This window comes from Amborella trichopoda, chromosome 4 (assembly GCF_054954075.1).
Source record: "Amborella trichopoda isolate Santa Cruz 75 chromosome 4, AtrichopodaSantaCruz75HAP2 v2.0, whole genome shotgun sequence".
NCBI classification, from domain to species: domain Eukaryota; kingdom Viridiplantae; phylum Streptophyta; class Magnoliopsida; order Amborellales; family Amborellaceae; genus Amborella; species Amborella trichopoda.
Window position 1 is genome coordinate 59,407,128 of NC_142339.1, and position 24,805 is coordinate 59,431,932.

At 34.7% G+C, this 24,805-nt stretch overlaps 2 protein-coding genes and 1 long non-coding RNA gene across 3 annotated transcripts; 2 read left to right on the top strand and 1 right to left on the bottom strand.

The window, feature by feature from the left end:
* Positions 1-797: 797 nt before the first annotated feature.
* On the top strand, positions 798-8,766 carry LOC148782656 (2-hydroxy-palmitic acid dioxygenase MPO1-like). Its single transcript, XM_088866177.1, has 4 exons — positions 798-1,333; positions 6,784-6,846; positions 7,802-7,873; positions 8,414-8,766. The coding sequence occupies exons 1-4, from the start codon at positions 998-1,000 to the stop codon at positions 8,528-8,530; spliced, it is 588 nt and encodes a 195-aa protein (XP_088722303.1). The 5' UTR covers positions 798-997; the 3' UTR covers positions 8,531-8,766.
* Positions 8,767-13,033: 4,267 nt separating this feature from the next.
* Positions 13,034-14,048, bottom strand: LOC148782657 (uncharacterized). Its single transcript, XR_016055099.1, has 2 exons — positions 13,915-14,048; positions 13,034-13,811 (listed from the first exon to the last, which is right to left on the bottom strand). It is a non-coding gene; the product is annotated as an uncharacterized LOC148782657 (long non-coding RNA).
* Positions 14,049-16,571: 2,523 nt separating this feature from the next.
* Positions 16,572-24,441, top strand: LOC148782658 (2-hydroxy-palmitic acid dioxygenase MPO1-like). Its single transcript, XM_088866175.1, has 4 exons — positions 16,572-17,053; positions 22,519-22,581; positions 23,504-23,575; positions 24,089-24,441. Exons 1-4 carry the CDS (start codon positions 16,718-16,720, stop codon positions 24,203-24,205), a joined length of 588 nt encoding a protein of 195 aa, XP_088722301.1. The 5' UTR covers positions 16,572-16,717; the 3' UTR covers positions 24,206-24,441.
* The last annotated feature ends 364 nt before the right edge of the window (positions 24,442-24,805 follow it).

Sequence of the window (24,805 nt, forward strand, 5' to 3'; positions counted from 1 at the left end):
CCCCTCCTCTCTCAAATAAAAAAAAAAAAAAAACTTTTATATTTTTTTCTTTTACTCTTTGCTTTTCTAATGTTTTTTCATATCTCCTCCAAATTCCGCCTATAAATTATTTTTTATTTTTAAATTTTTATTAACTTTTCAACATTCTTCTAGATTGCCGATATCGATTGACATGGATCGGCCATTGAGCATTAATTACCTAAAATACTCCTAAGCAAATAGCTAGTACATATGAGTGATTGGGAGCGAGCTTAGAGATTTTTGAAACACTAGTTCCAAATGTGAAACAAATAAAGTAAAATAAATCAAGGTCAAATTTTGTTTTGGTGTTTTACTTGAGTTTTGGATAGGGTTGGCGTCTTGAAGAATCAAAGTGAGATGAGATTGAATTGATGCTAACAGAAATCTATTGAACCACATGTTTGAGATATTAATTGGATTGTTTTTGAAGTGGGCCGTTCCGGTCGGGTCGGTGCCGTGCCACTTATAAAACTTTTTCCTTACTGAAACCCCTGGACCACAAGGCACGACGCCATGAAACAACCGAAACATTAGTCCGAAACAAAGTCACCGAACTTTTGGCGAAAACTTGGAGAGGTCCTCAACCAGAAAACGAGGAACCTGTCTCTCTCTCAAAACAGCGATTCTGACGCCATTCTCCTTTGGCGCGATAACCCATGCTTTCACATCCCTTTACCTTTGCGTTTATTCAATCCCAACCATTAAAACCACTCTCTCTCTCTCTTTCTCTCTGCACCAATAATCCTCTCTCTCTCTCTAAAATAAACCAAACCACCGGTACCAACCTAACCCAGTTCTCTCTCCAAGCTTTGTACGATATTCCTCTGTTCCAGATTTCTCCTCATTTAATACGTCAGAATCCGTTATAGTCTCTAACTCTCTGTTTTTTCACGCCAATTTCTCTATTGTTTTGTATTCAATTTTGCCCTGTATATTATTGCTTCATAATTTTCTGGGTTAAATCTGAACTTTTTGAATGGCTAGGGGTTCGTTATTTGATTTAGAGAAGCACTTTGCGTTCTATGGGGCTTATCACAGCGACCCAATTAATATTATTATTCATACTTTGTTTGTTTGGCCTATCTTTTATACCAATTTGATTTTGATGGCCTTTACGCCTTCTCTGTTTCCTATTTTTGACTTCCATGAAAATTTGGTACCCAATTTGGGTTTCTTTTTCGCTCTGGTTTATGGGATTTTCTATGTTTCATTGGACAAGAAGGCGGGGTCTCTTGCTGCTTTTCTCTGTCTTCTTTGTTGGGTGAACAGCGCCTTTCTCGCTCATCGACTTGGCTTCTCTCTAGCTTGGAAGGTAAGGGACAATTCAATCTCACTCTCTAGCCTTTTATTTTTGTTTTGCTTCATGTTTTTGAATAGTATGCGATTATTTTTTTTAATATCATGTGATCATTTGATGTATCGTGTTCTTGATTTCAGTTTGGTATCTGTAGTTTATCAGTTGATTGGGTGAATTTTAGAAAAAATTTCCAAATATTTTGTCCTTTTTTTTTGTTATTATTTTTGAATTTTCGAGTGATTTGTTTGTGACTTTGACAGTGTGACAGATATGGTACTCTCATGGAATTTTTTTTTTAATTTATATTTTTATGTTTTCTTCTTCCTTATTTCTATTAATCAAACCCCCTCCTTAAAGAATTAAGTGACCTGATATTCGTTGGCTTGAGATTTTATTTGTTGGGTTTTCTTTAGTGATTAAGGATCCTGGTATTCGTTTCCATTCAAATTTTTTGTTGGCTTTCTGTGATTTCTTTTCCTTCTTCTTTTGGTTTTATGTGCTTCCCTTAATTTCTTTGGAAAATACATTTTTTTTGTATTTTTTTAAAACTCTTTTTTGGGCATTTTAAAATTACTTATAGTTTTTTGAAGAGCTTATGCTTCATCTAAATTGCAATTAGTGCTTTTAGTGATGATTCATCTTGGAGGTGAATAATCCATATCTAGCAGGAGTTGTAATTTCACCCTGGTTGATAGATTTATATTGTAGACCTGTGAATCTCTTTTTTTTTTTTTTGGGAAAGTGGACCTGAAAATGTTAGGATGAGAAATGAAGCATTTCCAGGCCAGGTTGTGTATTACCCGTATTCTTTACTCTTCAATCTAGTCTCAAGAGCTAGGGCAGAGAATTTTCCAGATCGGGTCCGTGTCCAAAAAGTATACACTTGATCCGAATCTGATCAGATCCAAAATATTCGGATCCGAAGCTGTATAGGATCCAGATCTGGATCTGTTCCAATTTTGTATATTATAAAGTTAAAATGTAACTATAAAAGTTATATATTATATATAATTAATAAATATAAATTATAATATATATATATATATATTATTTTCAACAATTGGGTCCGATCCGGATCGGATCCGGATAGGATCCACCTATATCTGGATCCGACCCAAATTGCTATTGAGATCTAGATTTTGGATCCAGATTGGTATTATGGATTCAAAGCTTGGATCCATACCCGGATCCGAATAGGATCCTAATTTTGGGTTTCAGATCCGGACCGGGTAAATTCTCAGCCCTATCAAGAGCCATGACTTTTAACTTTCTTAATTATTCTTAAGAAGATGGTTTATCTATCAGGATAAAGTGCGGTTTGGCCCATAGTTATTGCCATTTGGTAAAGGAATGCGTACCACTGGTATGGTCTTTGAACTGTGGTTCAAAACATGGTGATATTCTTTCTAAGCAGACTTGCTCTTTCCTGAATTGAGGGAATTCAGATATAATTGCTCTGGAATAGGAGCTCCACTCTGTGGCAAAGCTCAAAGGACGAGGTTTCAAGTTTGGTAGCTGAAATGCACTTCTATTAGCTGGTCTTCAAATAAGATAAATGCCTTGCAAAATGTTATGCGTTGAGAAGTGGGGCTTGTCACATAAATATCCATCCATTCCCATACTTTGATTCATTTGAGGAATTAATTTAGTTCTGAATTCCTAAGGAGCATATCTTGAGTTATGGCACTTTAATTTCATTAGTTTTGAGCTAGGATTTGTTGTCATAATTCTAATACACTGTGGCTTCCAAGAGATTAGTTTTGTTTTAACAGTATAATTCATCAATCTCCAGTGCACAATTCTTCATATTTCCCTTGCAAATTAAGGATTCTTAAAAATCCCTCATGATTGTTACATCCAGGAATTTAGAAAAAATGCTGCAAAAGTCATAACCAACATAACTCTACATGAATCATACTTCTCAAATGCAAAATGGGTGAGCATTGAGTGCCATCACCCTATGCACTGGCTTCATCACATGATTTGATCATCTCCAACTCTCCTCTTATGCTTTTCGTGTATACACAATATTTAATCAATGAGATCATGTGCAGCCACTGGAAACCGTCTAGCAATGAAATGAGCTCCCATCAAAATAGAACTTCAGGACATGGATTCCTTTGGCCCCAATCTTGTTCCCCTCCCAAACTGTAAAGATACCACCAATTGGGCCATGGTTAGCCTTCCCATTCTTCCTTGTACCTGATAAAGATCTATACGTATCTAATATAGCACCGTCTTATTGAGGCATCCACACCTTGTAATGTTCCAAGTTCAAAGCTTTTTTTTTTCAAACAATAACTTTATTAGTCACATGTGCCACGCCTTTTTTTCCTCACTGTATTTCATAATTATTGGATACGTGGGGTTCTATAGCTCCCTTTCATATTTATCTTTACATTTTACCCTTGCTCAGCTTTCTGAATGCTTTACATGTATACCTCTTGTTTCAAGATCTTTGTATAGTTTTTGAATCTTTTTTCTCAAGCAGGATAGAAATGACTAGTGGTTTCATAAAGTTTACCAACCTTACCACTATATATTCAAAATTACAATGGCAAACCCTCTCCTAGACACCACATCCTTGGGGTGCAGAGCATCCCTCTCCACTACTCTTCTTCCTTCTACCTTCTTGCCAGTCCTCCTAGGCTCCTTACAAGCACAATCACCAGTTTTCCTGACCACCCTCTTTGAATGTTCAAGAACTTGTCTTTCTTCTTTTGCATGTGTTAACCAGCTGTTACAACCAAGATAGTAAACAACTGTTACGGACTTTTAAAGACGTCCAGTTGGATCAGTGGTAGAGGAGATACCCTACTCACTGACAGTAGATCGAGAAACTCTTGAATTCAAGTTAGAGTTTTCTTTTGATCCATGCTTTTGTTGTCTTAGTCATTCAGATATGCCACTCTTTGACATTCTGATTCCATTTTCTATCGTCTTCACCTTACATTGCTTTTTTCCTAGAAACATTGTGACTTGCTAATCTCTCTACTTCCCTATCCCCATTGTTCTGATAACTCATCCAAAAACTTTACCCATGATATCCTTGTGATTCAAGTTCTTTCGACTGGCAAAATGTTCTTCTTGACTTATGAATTATGAGTCTCCACTCCCATTTTATAGAAATCATTTCACCTTTTAGTTGCAAACTTCATTTTTCCCCAGCTCCTTAGAAGGAATCCTATATTTATCATAGCTCTCTATTAGGTTACACTCAAGGGTAGAAAACTAGGACTTTCCCATGCCAACTCGGCTCGGATCAGTCCCGGGTCTCACTGGAAAAAACAATGACAAAAAGAATAAATGAATTTTTAAACCTTGTATATGCCATGCCCTCCCAAATTGCAGATATGGTTTCCAATGGTCTTTGAACCAATTTAAGGAGTTTCTTTTTCTGGGTTGTGTTGTGTTTTCATCTTTGAACTTCAGTTACGTACATTATCTGTCCATTATCTATGACCTTCTCCTACTGAACATTGGTTGCAGACTCGTGCAAGTTGGTCGAGATTGGCTTGAGTTGGCTCTATAGATAAAGAAAACAACTCATGAAACGACACCAAGTTGCATATTGGCTTGGCTGACTCACCTGAATGACAATAGCTCACAAGCCATTGCTGTTTCTTTTATTTAAAAAATAAATAATAAATTTAAGACTGATGTCTTCTATATTTATGGAATTCAACACTGTGGCCTTTCTTTGGGTCTGCTTGAGTTTCTGACCTTCCCATACTACTGTTTATTCTCTTGCTGCTGGTGAATCTTTCCTTTGACATGTCATGCATCTGGGTCAGTTTTACTCCCTCAAAGTTTCGGGGAGTTTAGAGATAGATGGAGATGCTAATATAACTCCCTCAACCTCTCCACATCACCCTATGACACCTAAAGCCTCCCTTCTTCATTGTGTTGATTCTGTTACAACTCTTTTGCAACAGAACCGCTATGAAAATCATCGAGGCTTTACAGTTACTCCTTTTTCCAAATAATAATCATGAGAGGCTCATTGGTTCTGCTTATATCAATCATTTTCTCTAAATTTCATTATAAATTAGTGTTTAGGAACTCGCTTTGGGCCAGGTACTCAGCCGTGGCGCGAGGTGAGTACACAGGAGTACCCTACAAGGCCAAAAGCCCTAGAGAAATTTAAAAAACAAAGGAAAAAATATGAAAATAATAACTGTAGAAAAAGTTAAATAAAACCAAAAGCAACTTTTAAATTTTCAAATAAGCTTAAAAAGGTATGGAAAAATGGATCTAAAAAATTTCAATTTATAGTTGGGGACATTTTTAAAAATCCAAAAACATGGAAAATAAAAATAAAGATTATGGCAATAAAAACTCACCATTATTTGCCAAAAAATCCAAATTATATATAAAAAATTTACGCTACAATCCCATATTTTTTTACTATTTTTTGGGTTTTTTATGTACCCTGACCTGTATTTATAACTTAGGGCGAGTCAGCGTTGCCCATAGGACGAGGCAAGTCAGACTTGTCAAACTTTTGGGTTTTTTGAATTATCTGTACAATAATTCATTTGATAATTTGTGTTGAAGGTTCCCTAAATTCTCACCATTTACCTCCATATTTCAAAGTTATTTGAATCCAGTAGTAAAGATATGACATCATAATAAAACCGCATAGAATTAGCTACATTTCTATCATTGTCTGACTGTGAACAAATTAGACCTATTGTCATGATGAAATAAAAAAATGAAAACTCAGCTTAATTCTTAAATAATTAGTTTATACAATTAGAATGTACCTTTATGAAAATTCAAATATTGAAATAACTTATAATCTACTTTTCTTTGTTTAATTGTGAGGTCAGATTCTTCCAAGGGATCCTTTTAAAAAGCTCCTTTAACAATGTGGAAAAATCACCAAAAGAGGAACATGGAATTATTTAGCTTAGACATAACTTCTGGAACAAGGAGAAAGAATGCATGTGGGGAGGACTTTAATTTAAGAATATTCAACGTGTCAACTAGTTTTTGAAGAAATAATATGAGGTTCTTGCAGCTGAGCCTTGTTCAGACTGAACAAGTTGCTTGAAGCCCAAGCTGTTTTTTAAAACGCAAGGAATAAACCTAGGTGAAACCCGCTGTTTCCTTCATATTGTCTTAAAATTTTAAATGTACTACAAGGTCTAACTTGCTGGTTGCTGACCAAGTATGGGTCTTATTCGTCTATGTGACACAAAATCGTCCAAGGTGGGGATTCCCAGGCTTTATGAGTTGAGTCAATTTGGGCTAGTTATTTAGTTAATTCTTACTGTTATTTTTTCTATTTTTAGTTTTGGAGATCACTTATAGGAATGTTATATGTAATGAATTTTCTATTGAAGCAATATAGAGACCACGTCTTGTATAATTGTTGTCTATGAAAGAAGAAGAATATCTTCTTACTTTCTATGCCATTTTTAAGTTGAATCTCACGGTTCTAGTGGCTATTCCAAATTCAGGTGGTTCTGGCAGCACAGTTATTTTGCTGGACTGGTCAGTTCATTGGCCATGGAGTGTTTGAGGTAAATGTTACATTTTAGCTGTCTCATGTCTTACTATGTGTGCCCCTTCTTTTATTGATTAGCATAAAGGAAATTGGGGCTTGTTCATTGTCTCAAAGGACACACACACACACACACACACACACACACATATATATATATATATAGCTGAGGTTAGTCCACTAGCTCACTACTACATATTAACCCAACGGCCCAGATTGAATTTGGGCCGATCTGACAATCACGACTTCATTTCGTATTTAAATTTCAGTTTCTTTTTTTTTATAAACCCAAATCATTTGAAACTTTAGGCCTCCATTCTTCTCATCAAGGCGCACCTAATAAAAATATTAGAAAAATAATTTGTAAAAATTAAATTAATCAAAATATCTTTGAAATGTTTCGAGGGTATTTTGGTTCATTTATTTTTTACAAATTATTTTTTTAATAGTTTTATAATAATCTCTTATTTTTAAATAATACATGCCCAAAATTTTAAGTGATTTGGATTTGTAAAAAGCATATTAAAATTCAATTACGAAATGAGGTCGTGACCATCAGATTGGTCTAGATTCAATTTAAGCCGTTGGGCTCATATGTAGTTGTGAGCTAGTGAGCTAACTTTGATATTTTTGTAAGATTCTCCTATTTTTATAAAATACACGCTCAAAATTTCAAGTGATTTGGATTTGTAGAAAACATTAAAATTCATATACGAAATGAGTTCATGACCATTAGATTGGCCCAGATTCAATTTAGGTCGTTGGGTTTTTATATACCTGTGAGCTACTGGGCTAACCTCAACCTTTCCCATATATATATATATATATATATATATATATATATATATATATCTATATATATATATGTATATATATATATTTTGATTGTTTATGCTAATAGCATCTAACTACTGTTTGTAAATACTATTGCAGAAACGATAGCATTTAACTGCTGTTTGTAAATACTATTGCAGAAACGAGCCCCTGCGCTTCTTGATAACCCTGCACAGGCTCTCTTGATGGCTCCTTTCTTTGTATTGTTGGAGGTAATAATCAATGTCCCATTTTTCTAGTCTTATCATTCCCAAAAATATGAGACTTTACCAACCAAGAAATTTAGAATGTGAGGATTACTAGACACTACTTCCTAGATAAGCAGCATGTTCCCTCCTAAAAATCAGCTTTGATAGACCCCTCCACACGCACATGAGCATGTGATATTCCAACAGACCATGGAGAAACCATAATCCATTGGATCGTCACTATCCATCATAATCCATTGGATCGTCACTATCCATCAAAATGGTTAACTGTAAATGGTCAGAACATGGCATGACCCTGTCCCTGATGATGGTTCCTCTCTCTCCCCCACCATCCATTTCTAGACGGTGATGATCCAACCCACTGTGGATTTCCGTAGTCCATTGGATTAACTATACTTTTTGGTTTTTAGTTTAGTTATGAAATAAATTTAGTTTGGCTATGAAATAAAGTATGTATGCTAAGCAAGGGAGAGAGAAAGAGTGAGACAGAGAGATTATGTATCTGTTTCATAAACTCAGGTGGGTTTGCATGTGTTTCCTCAGGTTCTTTACAAGTTCTTCAGTTATGAGCCACATCCCGGTTTCCATTTGAGAGTGCAGGAGAAGATCGGAGCCGAGCAAAAGGCCTGGCAGTCTAAGAAGCAGAAGAAAACTGCATAATGGCCATGCAATATTGGGCCTTAATAGCACTTAGACAAGGATTACATTTACATGCTCTGTGAGAACCAGAGGCATAACACATAGGAATATGGTTTGTAGTGCTTTTAATCCCCTTTTATTATGTCATAAAAATGAAAATAACCAACCCAAAAGATCATAGCCACAAAACTTTATGTATATATGTAAAATCTACTTCAACATGTTTGGAATAAAAAATACAAGCTTTTAGTGTGTCATTTTGAACACAATTGCCAGATGGACTAAAATGCATAATTAGAAAGAAGGGCACATGGAAATATGGGCAAGGGTGAATTTTGGTCGAAATCTTTTTGCATAAAAAAATGGTGGAAAATCGTCGGCTGGGATCCCTTGAATGTGCACAAATAACTGGTTTTATGATTAAGAAAAAGAACTTTTGAATTTTATTGGCATTTGGCTCCCCCTTTCTCTCTCTTGTGAAGAAGGTCGCTTGCCTTTCATATGTTTTTGCATTCCTTGATTTGGGTCAAATTCACAAGGTTGGGGTAAATAATTTAGCAAGTTTCATGTTTTCAATGTTGGGCTACAAGAATTACTGCTAATAGCCTATAGTACTACTAGCCCATTACATTCCTTCTCTCTCTCTCTCTTACTGTTAGCCCATTACGAGTCTTTCTCTCTCTTAGCCCATTACTCTCTCTTACAGTTATAATCACTCTCTCTCTCTCTCTTTTACTTTTAAATCTCTCTCTGTCTCACTGTTAATCATTACTTTAAATGCCACTTCGTTAATTTTATGTACATACGGGTGGTAGTGGGTTAGGTCAGGTCCGGTTGACCTGGACCCCACCCGGTTCCAACTCATTGGGACCAATTTAAAAAGGATCATACATTTTGGGTGAGCATTGTTTTTCATCTTGATCATTGCACAATCTTTCCCTGTTCTGCAGAAAATTCAAAACAATATATCCCCTGAGCTTTTATGAATTCCGTGTTTACCTTATCTCTTCTTTTGTTCATTTGACATTTCTTTGTATCATTCCTTAAAATCGACAAACTGGGAGGACATGTGAAAGATATTTTACTTGTTTTCCATCACTTGGACATGTGTTAATAATAATTAGGACATTTCACATCTTGCAAATATTGGTCATTTTTTATATATCGAAATGGTCGATTCATAGTCAAACGAAGGGTTTCTCAAACGATAATAAATTTTCTCTTTTTGAAGTGTTTTCAACTCCCAATCTTCTTGATTCTCATCTCTATATGCATTATTATCTTCCTGATCCTAGTATACAACTTTATTATTATATAATGTTTTGAAATTAAAGTCCTAGTATACAACTTTATTATTATATGATGTTTTGAAATTAAAGTAAGTTTTTGTTTTTTCTTTTCTATTCACTTCTCTTTCATTTATTTTGTTCGGATCGCCCTTTTCTTCCGAACAAAAAAAGAAAAGGTCTTCGGTTGATCTATTTTTTCTTGTGCATACCCCTTCTTTTTTAAAATTCTTTTTATTTCTACATTTCTATTTTTGTTGTTTTTGAGATTTCTTTCAGTTTCTCACTGAAAATTGGTGCTGGTGTTCTTCCTAAATAATAAACATAGGTTAGTGAAAATAGAAGATGGTATTTTACCTATTTATTGGTGATGGTGTTCGTCCTAAATAATAAACATAGGTTAGTGAAAATAGAAGATGGTATTTTACCTAAATAGTAGACGCAAGTGTCAAACAAGAGAATACTCAAGATTCGAGCTTAATATACTTATTCGATCTAATAAAATAATTCTACCACATCCAGAATAATAGTTATCCACTCCATGGGTTGACATGCCCGGTAGTCGGGTTGACCCGGCCCCATTGCCACCCTACATTTACACAAAATATAGGAGGGTATATTGATCTTTGCTAAAAATTTTTTTGGATCGAGCACAAAACTTTTTACTTGTATGTTCTCTCGCCCTAACCATTTGTTTGACTACTCAGTCCGAGTGCCGGGTAGTTAGGCTAAGGACTTGGGCTCGGGAACCTGGCAATACTAAGTTACCTCGAGTTGGATGTCCCACTTAGGGATATTAAATTTTTTTTTTATGAAATCCAAAAACAAAGTAATATATATATATATATATATATATATTATGTTTTTTTTTATCATTTTGGCAAAGATTGAAAAGTATTTTGGCCATAAATACTTATTTTCACATCTTTTGTGGATTTTTTCAAAAATACCCCCAATCACGAGTTGACTTTTTAAAATAAAAATTTTTTATTACCTTTTTAAATTCATTTTAAAGTGTTTTGCTTAATCTTACTTTAAACATACATTTCATATTTTCTGGATTTGTTTTATATTTTTCTAATTTGACGGAGTACTCGGCTCGAGTCGACCTCTCTAACACTATTTTCAGATGGACATTTCTGCAAGTTACAGTACATCAGGTCTTTGTATCAAATCATTTCACGTAATCATATAGTTTAACGCAACACTTTTTATTTTAAATTTTAAGTTTACTAATTTGATCACCTATAAAGTGATGGATAAATAATTAAAGACGTGAATAATTCTATGTATTTACCTTCGACTACAAATAAAATATCAATATGTAATTTATCAAATTATCCCTCAGAAATTAATTTAATAATTTATTTATGCCTATTTTTAAAAATTCTAATTATGAGCATTGCTAAATTCCAATTTTAAATATGGTTCTAATGTGAATCACAAATAATTGTGAAAGATTTATTTAAAATTAAAATATTATTATAAATTAGAATTCTCTCTCTAACCTCATTTATAAAATTTAAATCACCTTAAAAAAGTAAAGACTGAAATATGTATTAAATCTTCCAAAGAGAGTCGACATTAACAAAAAAACTCAAGATGTTCTTCTCATTAATATATTATGCTATTATCTATATTTATATTTAAGTTATATGTAATATAAAAGTTTATGTGAAATATAAATGTGAAAAAAATTATTGAGATCTTTATATTAACTAAATATAGTCAAAAGCTATTCTATTTTCAATTTTAAAACATGCTTTTGATATAATTTCTAGGTGATTCAACCGTATCCGCGCCGGTTACTGGCGAGTGAGGTCCATTTTAGACAACACCGACTTCATGCTTAATAACTAACTTGATCGCCTATAGTGCTAGATAGATAATTGAATGATCCTATTGACTCTATTTGTGATTAAAACTATTTATATATTTGAATTTTTTTGTATATTAATTGATAATATTTTTCTATTATAAATTTTATTTTATAATATTAAAATAATTGAGATTTATTAATCAAAATTAAAAAAATGTGAACTTTTAACGTTGTGGTCATTAAACAAAATTGTTTGACTTATAATTTCCAGAACAGAAAAAGTTTATGTTAGGTTGCAACCTTAAAAAGTAGAAATAAAGTGATCGCAAAAATCCATCATAAAAAGCTGTTTTGATGTTGGAAAGTCCTTTAATTGATCATATTGACATCGTGATGAATGTATGAATATGAAAAAAGAAAAAAGAAGATTTTGAATCTAAAAATAATACATCTTACAATATATTATCTGTACCGCCTATTTTCAAAATTTTCATATCTTTATAGATCAACTTGGTTCGGAAAGAAATTCATATGTTTATAGATCTATTTGGTGGCTTAATTTATTTTGTCTACCACACTCACACTTCAAAACTTCAAAAGAAATGTGTTCGAACTTTGTGTTACATCCAAGCAATCAAAATTTACATGGATGGTTGCAAGTAATTGTGAGCCAAAGGAGATGGTCTCATTGTATACCTCCCTCCAAACCTAAGTTCCAAAACTCTAGGTACATAACCTCCCTCCAAACCTAAGATCCAAAAACTCTAGGTATACTTTATGTGTCTCGTGGATTAAAGATACAGAGAGATATGAGGTAACGAGATTAGAGAGTTAATCCTAATGGAAAATAACAAAAAAACCCTAAAAATAAACTTTTTAAGTAATTTACCCATACCCTAACTGTCTTTTCACAACTTTTCCAAAAAAACCATGTTTTCTAACAAAATACCCAATACCAAAAGTTTATTATTATTATTATTATTATTATTATTTTTGACCAAAATACCATTCTTTTACCTAACAAATTATTTTCACCGAAGAAGGCGGTTTGGCATTTGGAAAAGGCAGTCTCGTGATTATTTTGCTGGAATGGGCATTCCAGTGTTTCATTATGGCGGTCCGGGATTATGCTATTGGAGAAATGGGACGTCCGATGTCTTGAAATAGCGGTTCAATATTCTGAAGGACAATCTGACAGTTTGAGGTGGCGGTACAACATTTTGAAGGGGCAGTACAGCGTTTTAAAGTGGCGGTCTGACGGTACAACATTTTGAGGGGACAGTCCAGCGTTTTAAAGTGGTGGTATGGCATTTTGAATTGAGCAGTAAGGGGTTATATAAATGCAGTCCGACGTTTTCTTTTATTGGGATACGAAAATGATTTGTTATGTACGCGTTATACAAGTACAATCTGACGTTCTTTTTATTGGGATCCAAAAATAATTTTATTGAGATTCGAAAATGATTTATTGGAGTTGTTTGCTAAAAAGCATTATTTTTGAAAGAAGTTGTTAGAAAAAGTTAGATTGAAAATTAATTAAAAAGTACATTTTTTTGGGTTTTATGCGATTTTCCCTTATCCTTATCCTCCCTAACGACTTGTGGATCTCTCTACTGCCTCTCTCTACTTTCTCTCTCTAATCTTCTAAGTAAATAGGACTCACCAGTCTCTCTCTCAATGTGGAGAAAACTACTCTCTCTCTATTAGAAATCTACTTACTTTTGTGTAGAATACCAGTCTCCCTCTCTATGACGAGAGAGAAATCTACTTACTTTTGTGTAGAATACGAGTCTCCCTCTCTAGGATGGGTCGACCGCTGGTGCCCCATGACAAAACAAATAGTGATCATCTTCCACCTCCCTCGTCTCCCAAAGAGGAGAACCAGAAGACGTGATGACTCTTCCTCCCATTTCTTCCACCCGAACTTCCTCTCTAAAAACACGCTTCGCCTTAACTCCAAACTTTACGCCCCCTCGATCAAGAAGTAGCCGGCACTCCCCGCACCACCGGAGCCGAAAGAACCGAATGGAGCAGTCTGTGGAGGTGAACCCAGGCGGAAACCAAATGGTGAACTCTCTCTGATTGCAAGCTTCGGATGCGTTGGTGGTTATCTTTTACAGAAGAGAAACCCATTTGGAGGAGAATGATTCTGATAGGCAGGAGGTGTCGACCTCTGAACGATTTTAATGATTTTTGCCTGAATATTGAGCGGAGAGAAGATGAAGCAGAAAAAACATGGTCATATTGGAGATTCCGGTCCAATCATGTATGGTAATGAAGAGATGGTAAAACCCACTTACCGTAGGTGTGTTGAGTCTGACTCCAACTTGGACCAGGTTTTAGCTTAACCCAAACTCAACTCAGACCACTTGTGTCAAGTCTAGTTCATCGGAATAGGACTCGAACAGCTAGGTCGGGTCCATGTCTAGATAAAAAGAAAATACATTTTACTATATTATATTAAATAACTATGCATATATAGCACATACAGCTATCTCGAGTCAGGTCATATCGACATCCAGACCCCACCCAACTTAATAAGGTCTAGAATGTGTCCAGACCTAGACTTCAACTAGGTCGGATTCAAAATTATATAAAGCCCGATATGAACCGCATATTCCAATATTTGGGTCCACACCCTAACCCATTTCCCCATTGCCAACCTTGCCAGGTCATTTCATGTTTTTGGAAGTTATCAATCTCTGTCTCCATGGTTTCAGTAATTGAATGTATGTGATGAAGAGGGCGTGGATCCACCAATGGGTCATGTTTAGTACCTAAAATGAAATCGCTATCCTTCTTATGTCACTTACAAATTATAAATTCTCTAAACACCACTAATAAATTCTATTATCGTCGTTGTTCTTTTTCTTTTTCTCTTTGTTTGTTTTTTTGGTTTGTTTTCAAGTCCCTATATCTCATTCTCCTTGGAAGTCTCTTTCTATTTGTTTATCCCAATATTTGAATATTCATCGAGCTATATCAGGAATTGTTAATCCGACTAGGAATTTGCTGGGACCAAACTGGTTCTTGAAAGAAATCCAAAAGCTTATCCAATGTTTTTTTAAGTTTTTCTGAATCCCCTCTTTTTTTTCCTTATTTTTAATTGTAAATTTCTCAAGTACCTAATCCAAACCAATTTAGACTGATTTGGATCGTTGATCCAACAATCTGACATGGATCCATAGGATAGAAGATCCACCTCACTAATCCATGTTTTGATCACTGGTTTATCTAAATCCTATTTTCTTAAATGTAATCTATTATCGAGGAGAAGACACTTAAACGAATTTAGAAATTGATTTTCATGCTAATCACTCCTAACAAAGAGAGAAAAATTAATATTAGTATTGAGGTTATCCAAAAAGCCTTGAGCAAAAATGCATAAATGATAAGATGAAATATGAAACAACAATAAAGTTAATATTCAATTAGTTAAAAAGCGGAATATAAAAAAAATTGATATTTATTTAAAATGTCTTAACATTAATTTTCAACTAATCTCTCACCTAGCACATCTTGCTTGCAATTAGCTACTCAATAGCTCATAGATAAGTCAACTTAAATTTTCTAAACTAAGTCATGAGGTAGTTTGGTCTCTATTATTATGAGTAATGATCCTATGAGACCCTCTCAAATCCATGTGTGTAGGACCTCCAAGGATCCTCATTAAATTTGGCACATATCTCTAAAAAAATTATCACATGGGAGATTTGTCCCAAATTTAATGGTGACCCTTTGGGCTCTACATACATGGGTGTGGGAGGGTCTCATAGGATCATTACTCCTATTATAATTAAAATGCAACCAAATGCGTCAGAAATGTGTAGATTTGATTCTAGTAAAAAAAAAAATGGCATTTTTTAAAATACATTTTTGAATGGTTAAGCAATTAATTGACTAGGTCAATATCTAAGATCATTATTAAAATATACACCAAATGCTGTAGAACTTTTTAGAACTGATCATCATCCAAAAATTCCTCAAACTTGTAAAGCTCTGTTGAAACAATATTTCAAAATCCAGTGATATGGATCAACAGTCGCAGAATTAGACCGGGAATTGGGTAGGACTAAATTGGTTTTGGAAAGGCATCCTAACCCCCTCCCCTCCTCTCTCAAATAAAAAAAAAAAAAAAACTTTTATATTTTTTTCTTTTTCTCTTTGCTTTTCTAATGTTTTTTCATTTCTCCCCTAAATTCCGCCTATAAATTATTTTTTATTTTTAAATTTTTATTAACTTTTCAACATTCTTCTAGATTGCCGATATCGATTGATATGGATCGGCCATTGAGCATTAATTACCTAAAATACTCCTAAGCAAATAGCTAGTACATATGAGTGATTGGGAGCGAGCTTAGAGGTTTTTGAAACACTAGTTCCAAATGTGAAACAAATAAAAGTAAAATAAATCAAGGTCAAATTTTGTTTTGGTGTTTTACTTGAGTTTTGGATAGGGTTGGCGTCTTGAAGAATCAAAGCGAGATGAGATTGAATTGATGCTAACAGAAATCTCTTGAACCACATGTTTGAGATATTAATTGGATTGTTTTTGAAGTGGGCCGTTCCGGTCGGGTCGGTGCCGTGTCACTTATAAAACTTTTTCCTTACTGAAACCCCTGGACCACAAGGCACGACGCCATGAAACAACCGAAACATTAGTCCGAAACAAAGTCACCGAACTTTTGGCGAAAACTTGGAGAGGTCCTCAACCAGAAAACGAGGAACCTGTCTCTCTCTCAAAACAGCGATTCTGACGCCATTCTCCTTTGGCGCGATTACCCATGCTTTCACATCCCTTTACCTTTGCGTTTATTCAATCCCAACCATTAAAACCACTCTCTCTCTCTCTTTCTCTCTGCACCAATAATCCTCTCTCTCTCTAAAATACACCAAACCACCGGTACCAACCAAACCCAGTTCTCTCTCCAAGCTTTGTACGATATTCCTCTGTTCCAGATTTCTCCTCATTTAATGCGTCAGAATCGGTTATAGCCTCTAACTCTCTGTTTTTTTCACCCCAATTTCTCTATTGTTTTGTATTCAATTTTGCCCTGTATATTATTGCTTCATAATTTTCTGGGTTAAATCTGAACTTTTTGAATGGCTAGGGGTTCGTTATTTGATTTAGAGAAGCATTTTGCGTTCTATGGGGCTTATCACAGCGACCCAATTAATATTATTATTCATACTTTGTTTGTTTGGCCTATCTTTTATACCAATTTGATTTTGATGGCCTTTACGCCTTCTCTGTTTCCTATTTTTGACTTCCATGAAAATTTGGTACCCAATTTGGGTTTCTTTTTCGCTCTGGTTTATGGGATTTTCTATGTTTCATTGGACAAGAAGGCGGGGTCTCTTGCTGCTTTTCTCTGTCTTCTTTGTTGGGTGAACAGCGCCTTTCTCGCTCATCGACTTGGCTTCTCTCTAGCTTGGAAGGTAAGGGACAATTCAATCTCACTCTCTAGCCTTTTATTTTTGTTTTGCTTCATGTTTTTGAATAGTATGCGATTATTTCTTTTAATATCATGTGATCATTTGATGTATCGTGTTCTTGATTTCAGTTTGGTATCTGTAGTTTATCAGTTGATTGGGTGAATTTTAGAAAAAATTTCCAAATATTTTGTCCTTTTTTTTTGTTATTATTTTTGAATTTTCGAGTGATTTGTTTGTGACTTTGACAGTGTGACAGATATGGTACTCTCATGGATTTTTTTTTTTAATTTATATTTTTATGTTTTCTTCTTCCTTATTTCTATTATTCAAACCCCCTCCTTAAAGAATTAAGTGACCTGATATTCGTTGGCTTGAGATTTTATTTGTTGGGTTTTCTCTAGTGATTAAGGATCCTGGTATTCGTTTCCATTCAAATTTTTTGTTGGCTTTCTGTGATTTCTTTTCCTTCTTCTTTTGGTTTTATGTGCTTCCCTTAATTTCTTTGGAAAATACATTTTTTTTGTATTTTTTTAAAACTCTTTTTTGGGCATTTTAAAATTACTTATAGTTTTTTGAAGAGCTTATGCTTCATCTAAATTGCAATTAGTGCTTTTAGTGATGATTCATCTTGGAGGTGAATAATCCATATCTAGCAGGAGTTGTAATTTCACCCTGGTTGATAGATTTATATTGTAGACCTGTGAATCTCTTTTTTTTTTTTTTTGGGAAAGTGGACCTGTAAATGTTAGGATGAGAAATGAAGCATTTCCAGGCCAGGTTGTGTATTACCCGAATTCTTTACTCTTCAATCTAGTCTCAAGAGCTAGGGCAGAGAATTTTCCAGATCGGGTCCGTGTCCAAAAAGTATACACTTGATCCGAATCTGATCAGATCCAAAATATTCGGATCCGAAGCTGTATAGGATCCAGATCTGGATCTGTTCCAATTTTGTATATTATAAAGTTAAAATGTAACTATAAAAGTTATATATTATATATAAATTAATAAATATAAATTATAATATATATATATATATATATATATATATTATTTTCAACAATTGGGTCCGATCCGGATCTGATCCGGATAGGATCCACCTATATCTGGATCCGACCCAAATTGCTATTGAGATCTAGATTTTGGATCCAGATTGGTATTATGGATTCAAAGCTTGGATCCATACCTGGATCCGAATAGGATCCTAATTTTGGGTTTCAGATCCGGACCGGGTAAATTCTCAGCCCTATCAAGAGCCATGACTTTTAACTTTCTTAATTATTCTTAAGAAGATGGTTTATCTATCAGGATAAAGTGCGGTTTGGCCCATAGTTATTGCCATTTGGTAAAGGAATGCGTACCACTGGTATGGTCTTTGAACTGTGGTTCAAAACATGGTGATATTCTTTCTAAGCAGACTTGCTCTTTCCTGAATTGAGGGAATTCAGATATAATTGCCCTGGAATAGGAGCTCCACTCTGTGGCAAAGCTCAAAGGACTAGGTTTCAAGTTTGGTAGCTTAAATGCACTCCTATTAGCTGGTCTTCAAATAAGATAAATGCCTTGCAAAATGTTATGCGTTGAGAAGTGGGGCTTGTCACGTAAATATCCATCCACTCCCATACTTTGATTCATTTGAGGAATTAAATTTAGTTCTGAATTCCTAAGCAGCATATCTTGAGTTATGGCACTTTAATTTCATTAGTTTTGAGCTAGGATTTGTTGTCATAATTCTAATACACTGTGGCTTCCAAGAGATTAGTTTTGTTTTAACAGTATAATTCATCAATCTCCTGTGCACAATTCTTCATATTTCCCTTGCAAATTAAGGATTCTTAAAAATCCCTCATGATTGTTACATCCAGGAATTTAGAAAAAATGCTGCAAAAGTCATAACCAACATAACTCTACATGAATCATACTTCTCAAATGCAAAATGGGTGAGCATTGAGTGCCATCACCCTATGCACTGGCTTCATCACATGATTTGATCATCTCCAACTCTCCTCTTATGCTTTTCGTGTATACACATTATTTAATCAATGAGATCATGTGCAGCCACTGGAAACCGTCTAGCAATGAAATGAGCTCCCATCAAAATAGAACTTCAGGACATGGATTCCTTTGGCCCCAATCTTGTTCCCCTCCCAAACTGTAAAGATACCACCAATTGGGCCATGGTTAGCCTTCCCATTCTTCCTTGTACCTGATAAAGATCTATACGTATCTAATATAGCACCGTCTTATTGAGGCATCCACACCTTGTAATGTTCCAAGTTCAAAGCTTTTTTTTTTCAAACAATAACTTTATTAGTCACATGTGCCACGCCTTGTTTTCCTCACTGTATTTCATAATTATTGGATACGTGGGGTTCTATAGCTCCCTTTCATATTTATCTTTACATTTTACCCTTGCTCAGCTTTCTGAATGCTTTACATGTATACCTCTTGTTTCAAGATCTTTGTATAGTTTTTGAATCTTTTTTCTCAAGCAGGATAGAAATGACTAGTGGTTTCATAAAGTTTACCAACCTTACCACTATATATTCATAATTACAATGGCAAACCCTCTCCTAGACACCACATCCTTGGGGTGCAGAGCATCCCTCTCCACTACTCTTCTTCCTTCTACCTTCTTGCCAGTCCTCCTAGGCTCCTTACAAGCACAATCACCAGTTTTCCTGACCACCCTCTTTGAATGTTCAAGAACTTGTCTTTCTTCTTTTGCATGTGTTAACCAGCTGTTACAACCAAGATAGTAAACAACTGTTACGGACTTTTAAAGACGTCCAGTTGGATCAGTGGTAGAGGAGATACCCTACTCACTGACAGTAGATCGAGAAACTCTTGAATTCAAGTTAGAGTTTTCTTTTGATCCATGCTTTTGTTGTCTTAGTCATTCAGATATGCCACTCTTTGACATTCTGATTCCATTTTCTATCGTCTTCACCTTACATTGCTTTTTTCCTAGAAACATTGTGACTTGCTAATCTCTCTACTTCCCTATCCCCATTGTTCTGATAACTCATCCAAAAACTTTACCCATGATATCCTTGTGATTCAAGTTCTTTCGACTGGCAAAATGTTCTTCTTGACTTATGAATTATGAGTCTCCACTCCCATTTTATAGAAATCATTTCACCTTTTAGTTGCAAACTTCATTTTTCCCCAGCTCCTTAGAAGGAATCCTATATTTATCATAGCTCTCTATTAGGTTACACTCAAGGGTAGAAAACTAGGACTTTCCCATGCCAACTCGGCTCGGATCAGTCCCGGGTCTCACTGGAAAAAACAATGACAAAAAGAATAAATGAATTTTTAAACCTTGTATATGCCATGCCCTCCCAAATTGCAGATATGGTTTCCAATGGTCTTTGAACCAATTTAAGGAGTTTCTTTTTCTGGGTTGTGTTGTGTTTTCATCTTTGAACTTCAGTTACGTACATTATCTGTCCATTATCTATGACCTTCTCCTACTGAACATTGGTTGCAGACTCGTGCAAGTTGGTCGAGATTGGCTTGAGTTGGCTCTATAGATAAAGAAAACAACTCATGAAACGACACCAAGTTGCATATTGGCTTGGCTGACTCACCTGACTGACAATAGCTCACAAGCCATTGCTGTTTCTTTTATTTAAAAAATAAATAATAAATTTAAGACTGATGTCTTCTATATTTATGGAATTCAACACTGTGGCCTTTCTTTGGGTCTGCTTGAGTTTCTGACCTTCCCATACTACTGTTTATTCTCTTGCTGCTGGTGAATCTTTCCTTTGACATGTCATGCATCTGGGTCAGTTTTACTCCCTCAAAGTTTCGGGGAGTTTAGAGATAGATGGAGATGCTAATATAACTCCCTCAACCTCTCCACATCACCCTATGACACCTAAAGCCTCCCTTCTTCATTGTGTTGATTCTGTTACAACTCTTTTGCAACAGAACCGCTATGAAAATCATCGAGGCTTTACAGTTACTCCTTTTTCCAAATAATAATCATGAGAGGCTCATTGGTTCTGCTTATATCAATCATTTTCCTCTAAATTTCATTATAAATTAGTGTTTAGGAACTCGCTTTGGGCCAGGTACTCAGCCGTGGCTCGAGGTGAGTACACAGGAGTACCCTACAAGGCCAAAAGCCCTAAAGAAATTTAAAAAACAACGGAAAAAATATGAAAATAATAACTGCTGAAAAAGTTAAATAAAACCAAAAGCAACTTTTAAAATTTCAAATAAGCTTAAAAAGGTATGGAAAAATGGATCTAAAAAATTTCAATTTATAGTTGGGGACATTTTTAAAAATCCAAAAACATGGAAAATAAAAATAAAGATTATGGCAATAAAAACTCACCATTATTTGCCAAAAAATCCAAATTATATATAAAAAATTTACGCTACAATCCCATATTTTTTTACTATTTTTTGGGTTTTTTTATGTACCCTGACCTGTATTTATAACTTAGGGCGAGTCAGCGTTGCCCATAGGACGAGGCAAGTCAGACTTGTCAAACTTTTGGGTTTTTTGAATTATCTGTACAATAATTCATTTGATAATTTGTGTTGAAGGTTCCCTAAATTCTCACCATTTACCTCCATATTTCAAAGTTATTTGAATCCAGTAGTAAAGATATGACATCATAATAAAACCGCATAGAATTAGCTACATTTCTATCATTGTCTGACTGTGAACAAATTAGACCTATTGTCATGATGAAATAAAAAAATGAAAACTCAGCTTAATTCTTAAATAATTAGTTTATACAATTAGAATGTACCTTTATGAAAATTCAAATATTGAAATAACTTATAATCTACTTTTCTTTGTTTAATTGTGAGGTCAGATTCTTCCAAGGGATCCTTTTAAAAAGCTCCTTTAACAATGTGGAAAAATCACCAAAAGAGGAACATGGAATTATTTAGCTTAGACATAACTTCTGGAACAAGGAGAAAGAATGCATGTGGGGAGGACTTTAATTTAAGAATATTCAACGTGTCAACTAGTTTTTGAAGAATAATATGAGGTTCTTGCAGCTGAGCCTTGTTCAGACTGAACAAGTTGCTTGAAGCCCAAGCTGTTTTTTAAAACGCAAGGAATAAACCTAGGTGAAACCCGCTGTTTCCTTCATATTGTCTTAAAATTTTAAATGTACTAAAAGGTCAAACTTGCTGGTTGCTGACCAAGTATGGGTCTTATTCGTCTATGTGACACAAAAATCGTCCAAGGTGGGGATTCCCAGGCTTTATGAGTTGAGTCAATTTGGGCTAGTTATTTAGTTAATTCTTACTGTTATTTTTTCTATTTTTAGTTTTGGAGATCACTTATAGGAATGTTATATGTAATGAATTTTCTATTGAAGCAATATAGAGACCACGTCTTGTATAATTGTTGTCTATGAAAGAAGAAGAATGTATTCTTACTTTCTATGCCATTTTTAAGTTGAATCTCACGGTTCTAGTGGCTATTCCAAATTCAGGTGGTTCTGGCAGCACAGTTATTTTGCTGGACTGGTCAGTTCATTGGCCATGGAGTGTTTGAGGTAAATGTTACATTTTAGCTGTCTCATGTCTTACTTTGTGTGCCCCTTCTTTTATTGATTAGCATAAAGGAAATTGGGGCTTGTTCATTGTCTCAAAGGACACACACACACATATATATATATATATATATATATATATATATATATATATATATATATATATATATATATATATATATATATATATATATATATATATATATATATATATATATAGCTGAGGTTAGTCCACTAGCTCGCAACTACATATCAACCCAACGGCCCAGATTGAATCTGGGCCGATCTGACAATCACGGCTTCATTTCGTATTTGAATTTCAGTTTTTTTTTTATAAACCCAATCATTTGAAACTTTAGGCCTCCATTCTTCTCGTCAAGGCGTACCTAAGAAAAATATAAGAAAAATAATTTGTAAAAAATAAATTAATCAAAATATCCTTGAAATGTTTCGAGGGTATTTTAGTTTATTTATTTTTTGCAAATTATTTTTTTAATAGTTTTATAATAATCTCTTATTTTTAAATAATACATGCCCAAAATTTTAAGTGATTCGGATTTGTAAAAAGCATATTAAAATTCAATTACGAAATGAGGTCGTGATCATCAGATCGGTTTAGATTTAATTTAGGCTGTTGGGCTCATATGTAGTTGTGAGCTAACTTTGATATTTTTGTTAGATTCTCTTATTTTTAAAAAATACACGCCCAAAATTTCAAGTGATTTGGATTTGTAGAAAACATATTAAAATTCAGCTACGAAATGAGTTCGTGACCATCAAATCGGCTCAGATTTAATTTAGGCCGTTGGGTTCTTATGTACCTGTGAGTTAGTGGGCTAACTTCAACCTTTCCCATATATATATATATATATTTGGATTGTTTATGCAAATAGCATCTAACTTATGTTTGTAAAAACTATTGCAGAAACGAGCCCCTGCGCTTCTTGATAACCCTGCACAGGCTCTCTTGATGGCTCCTTTCTTTGTATTGTTGGAGGTAATAATCAATGTCTCATTTTTCTAGTCTTATCATTCCCAAAAATATGAGACTTTACCACCAAGAAATTTAGAATGTGAGGATTACTAGACACTACTTCCTAGATAAGTAGCATGTTCCCTCCTAAATATCAGCTTTGATAGACCCCTCCACACACACATGAGCATGTGATATTCCAACAGACCATGGAGAAACCATAATCCATTGGATCGTCACTATCCATCAAAATGGTTAACTGTAAATGGTCAGAACATGGCATGACCCTGTCCCTGATGATGGTTCCTCTCTCTCCCCAACCATTCATTTCTGGACGGTGATGATCCAACCCACTGTGGATTTCCGTAGTCTATTGGATTAACTATACTTTTTGGTTTTTAGTTTAGTTATGAAATAAATTTAGTTTGGCTATGAAATAAAGTAAGTATGCTAAGCAAGGGAGAGAGAAAGAGTGAGACAGAGAGAGATTATGCATCTGTTTCATAAACTCAGGTGGGTTTGCATGTGTTTCCTCAGGTTCTTTACAAGTTCTTCAGTTATGAGCCACATCCCGGTTTCCATTTGAGAGTGCAGGAGAAGATCGGAGCCGAGCGAAAGGCCTGGCAGTCTAAGAAGCAGAAGAAAACTGCATAATGGCCATGCAATATTGGGCCTTAATAGCACTTAGACAAGGATTATATTTACATGCTCTGTGAGAACCAGAGGCATAACACATAGGAATATGGTTTGTAGTGCTTTTAATCCCCTTTTATTATGTCATAAAAATGAAAATAACCAACTCAAAAGATCATAGCCACAAAAATTTATGTATATATGTAAAATCTACTTCAACATGTTTGGAATAAAAAATACAAGCTTTTAGTGTGTCATTTTGAACACAATTGCCAGATGGACTAAAATGCATAATTACAAAGAAGGGCACATGGAAATATGGGCAAGGGTGAATTTTGGTCGAAATCTTTTTGCATAAAAAAATGGTGGAAAATCGTCGGCTGGGATCCCTTGAATGTGCACAAATAACTGGTTTTATGATTAAGAGAAAGAACTTTTGAATTTTATTGGCATTTGGCTCCCCCTTTCTCTCTCTCTTCTGAAGAAGGTCGCTTGCCTTTCATATGTTTTTGCATTCCTTGATTTGGGCCAAATTCACAAGGTTGGGGTAAATAATTTAGCAAGTTTCATGTTTTCAATGTTGGGCTACAAGAATTACTGCTAATAGCCTATAGTACTACT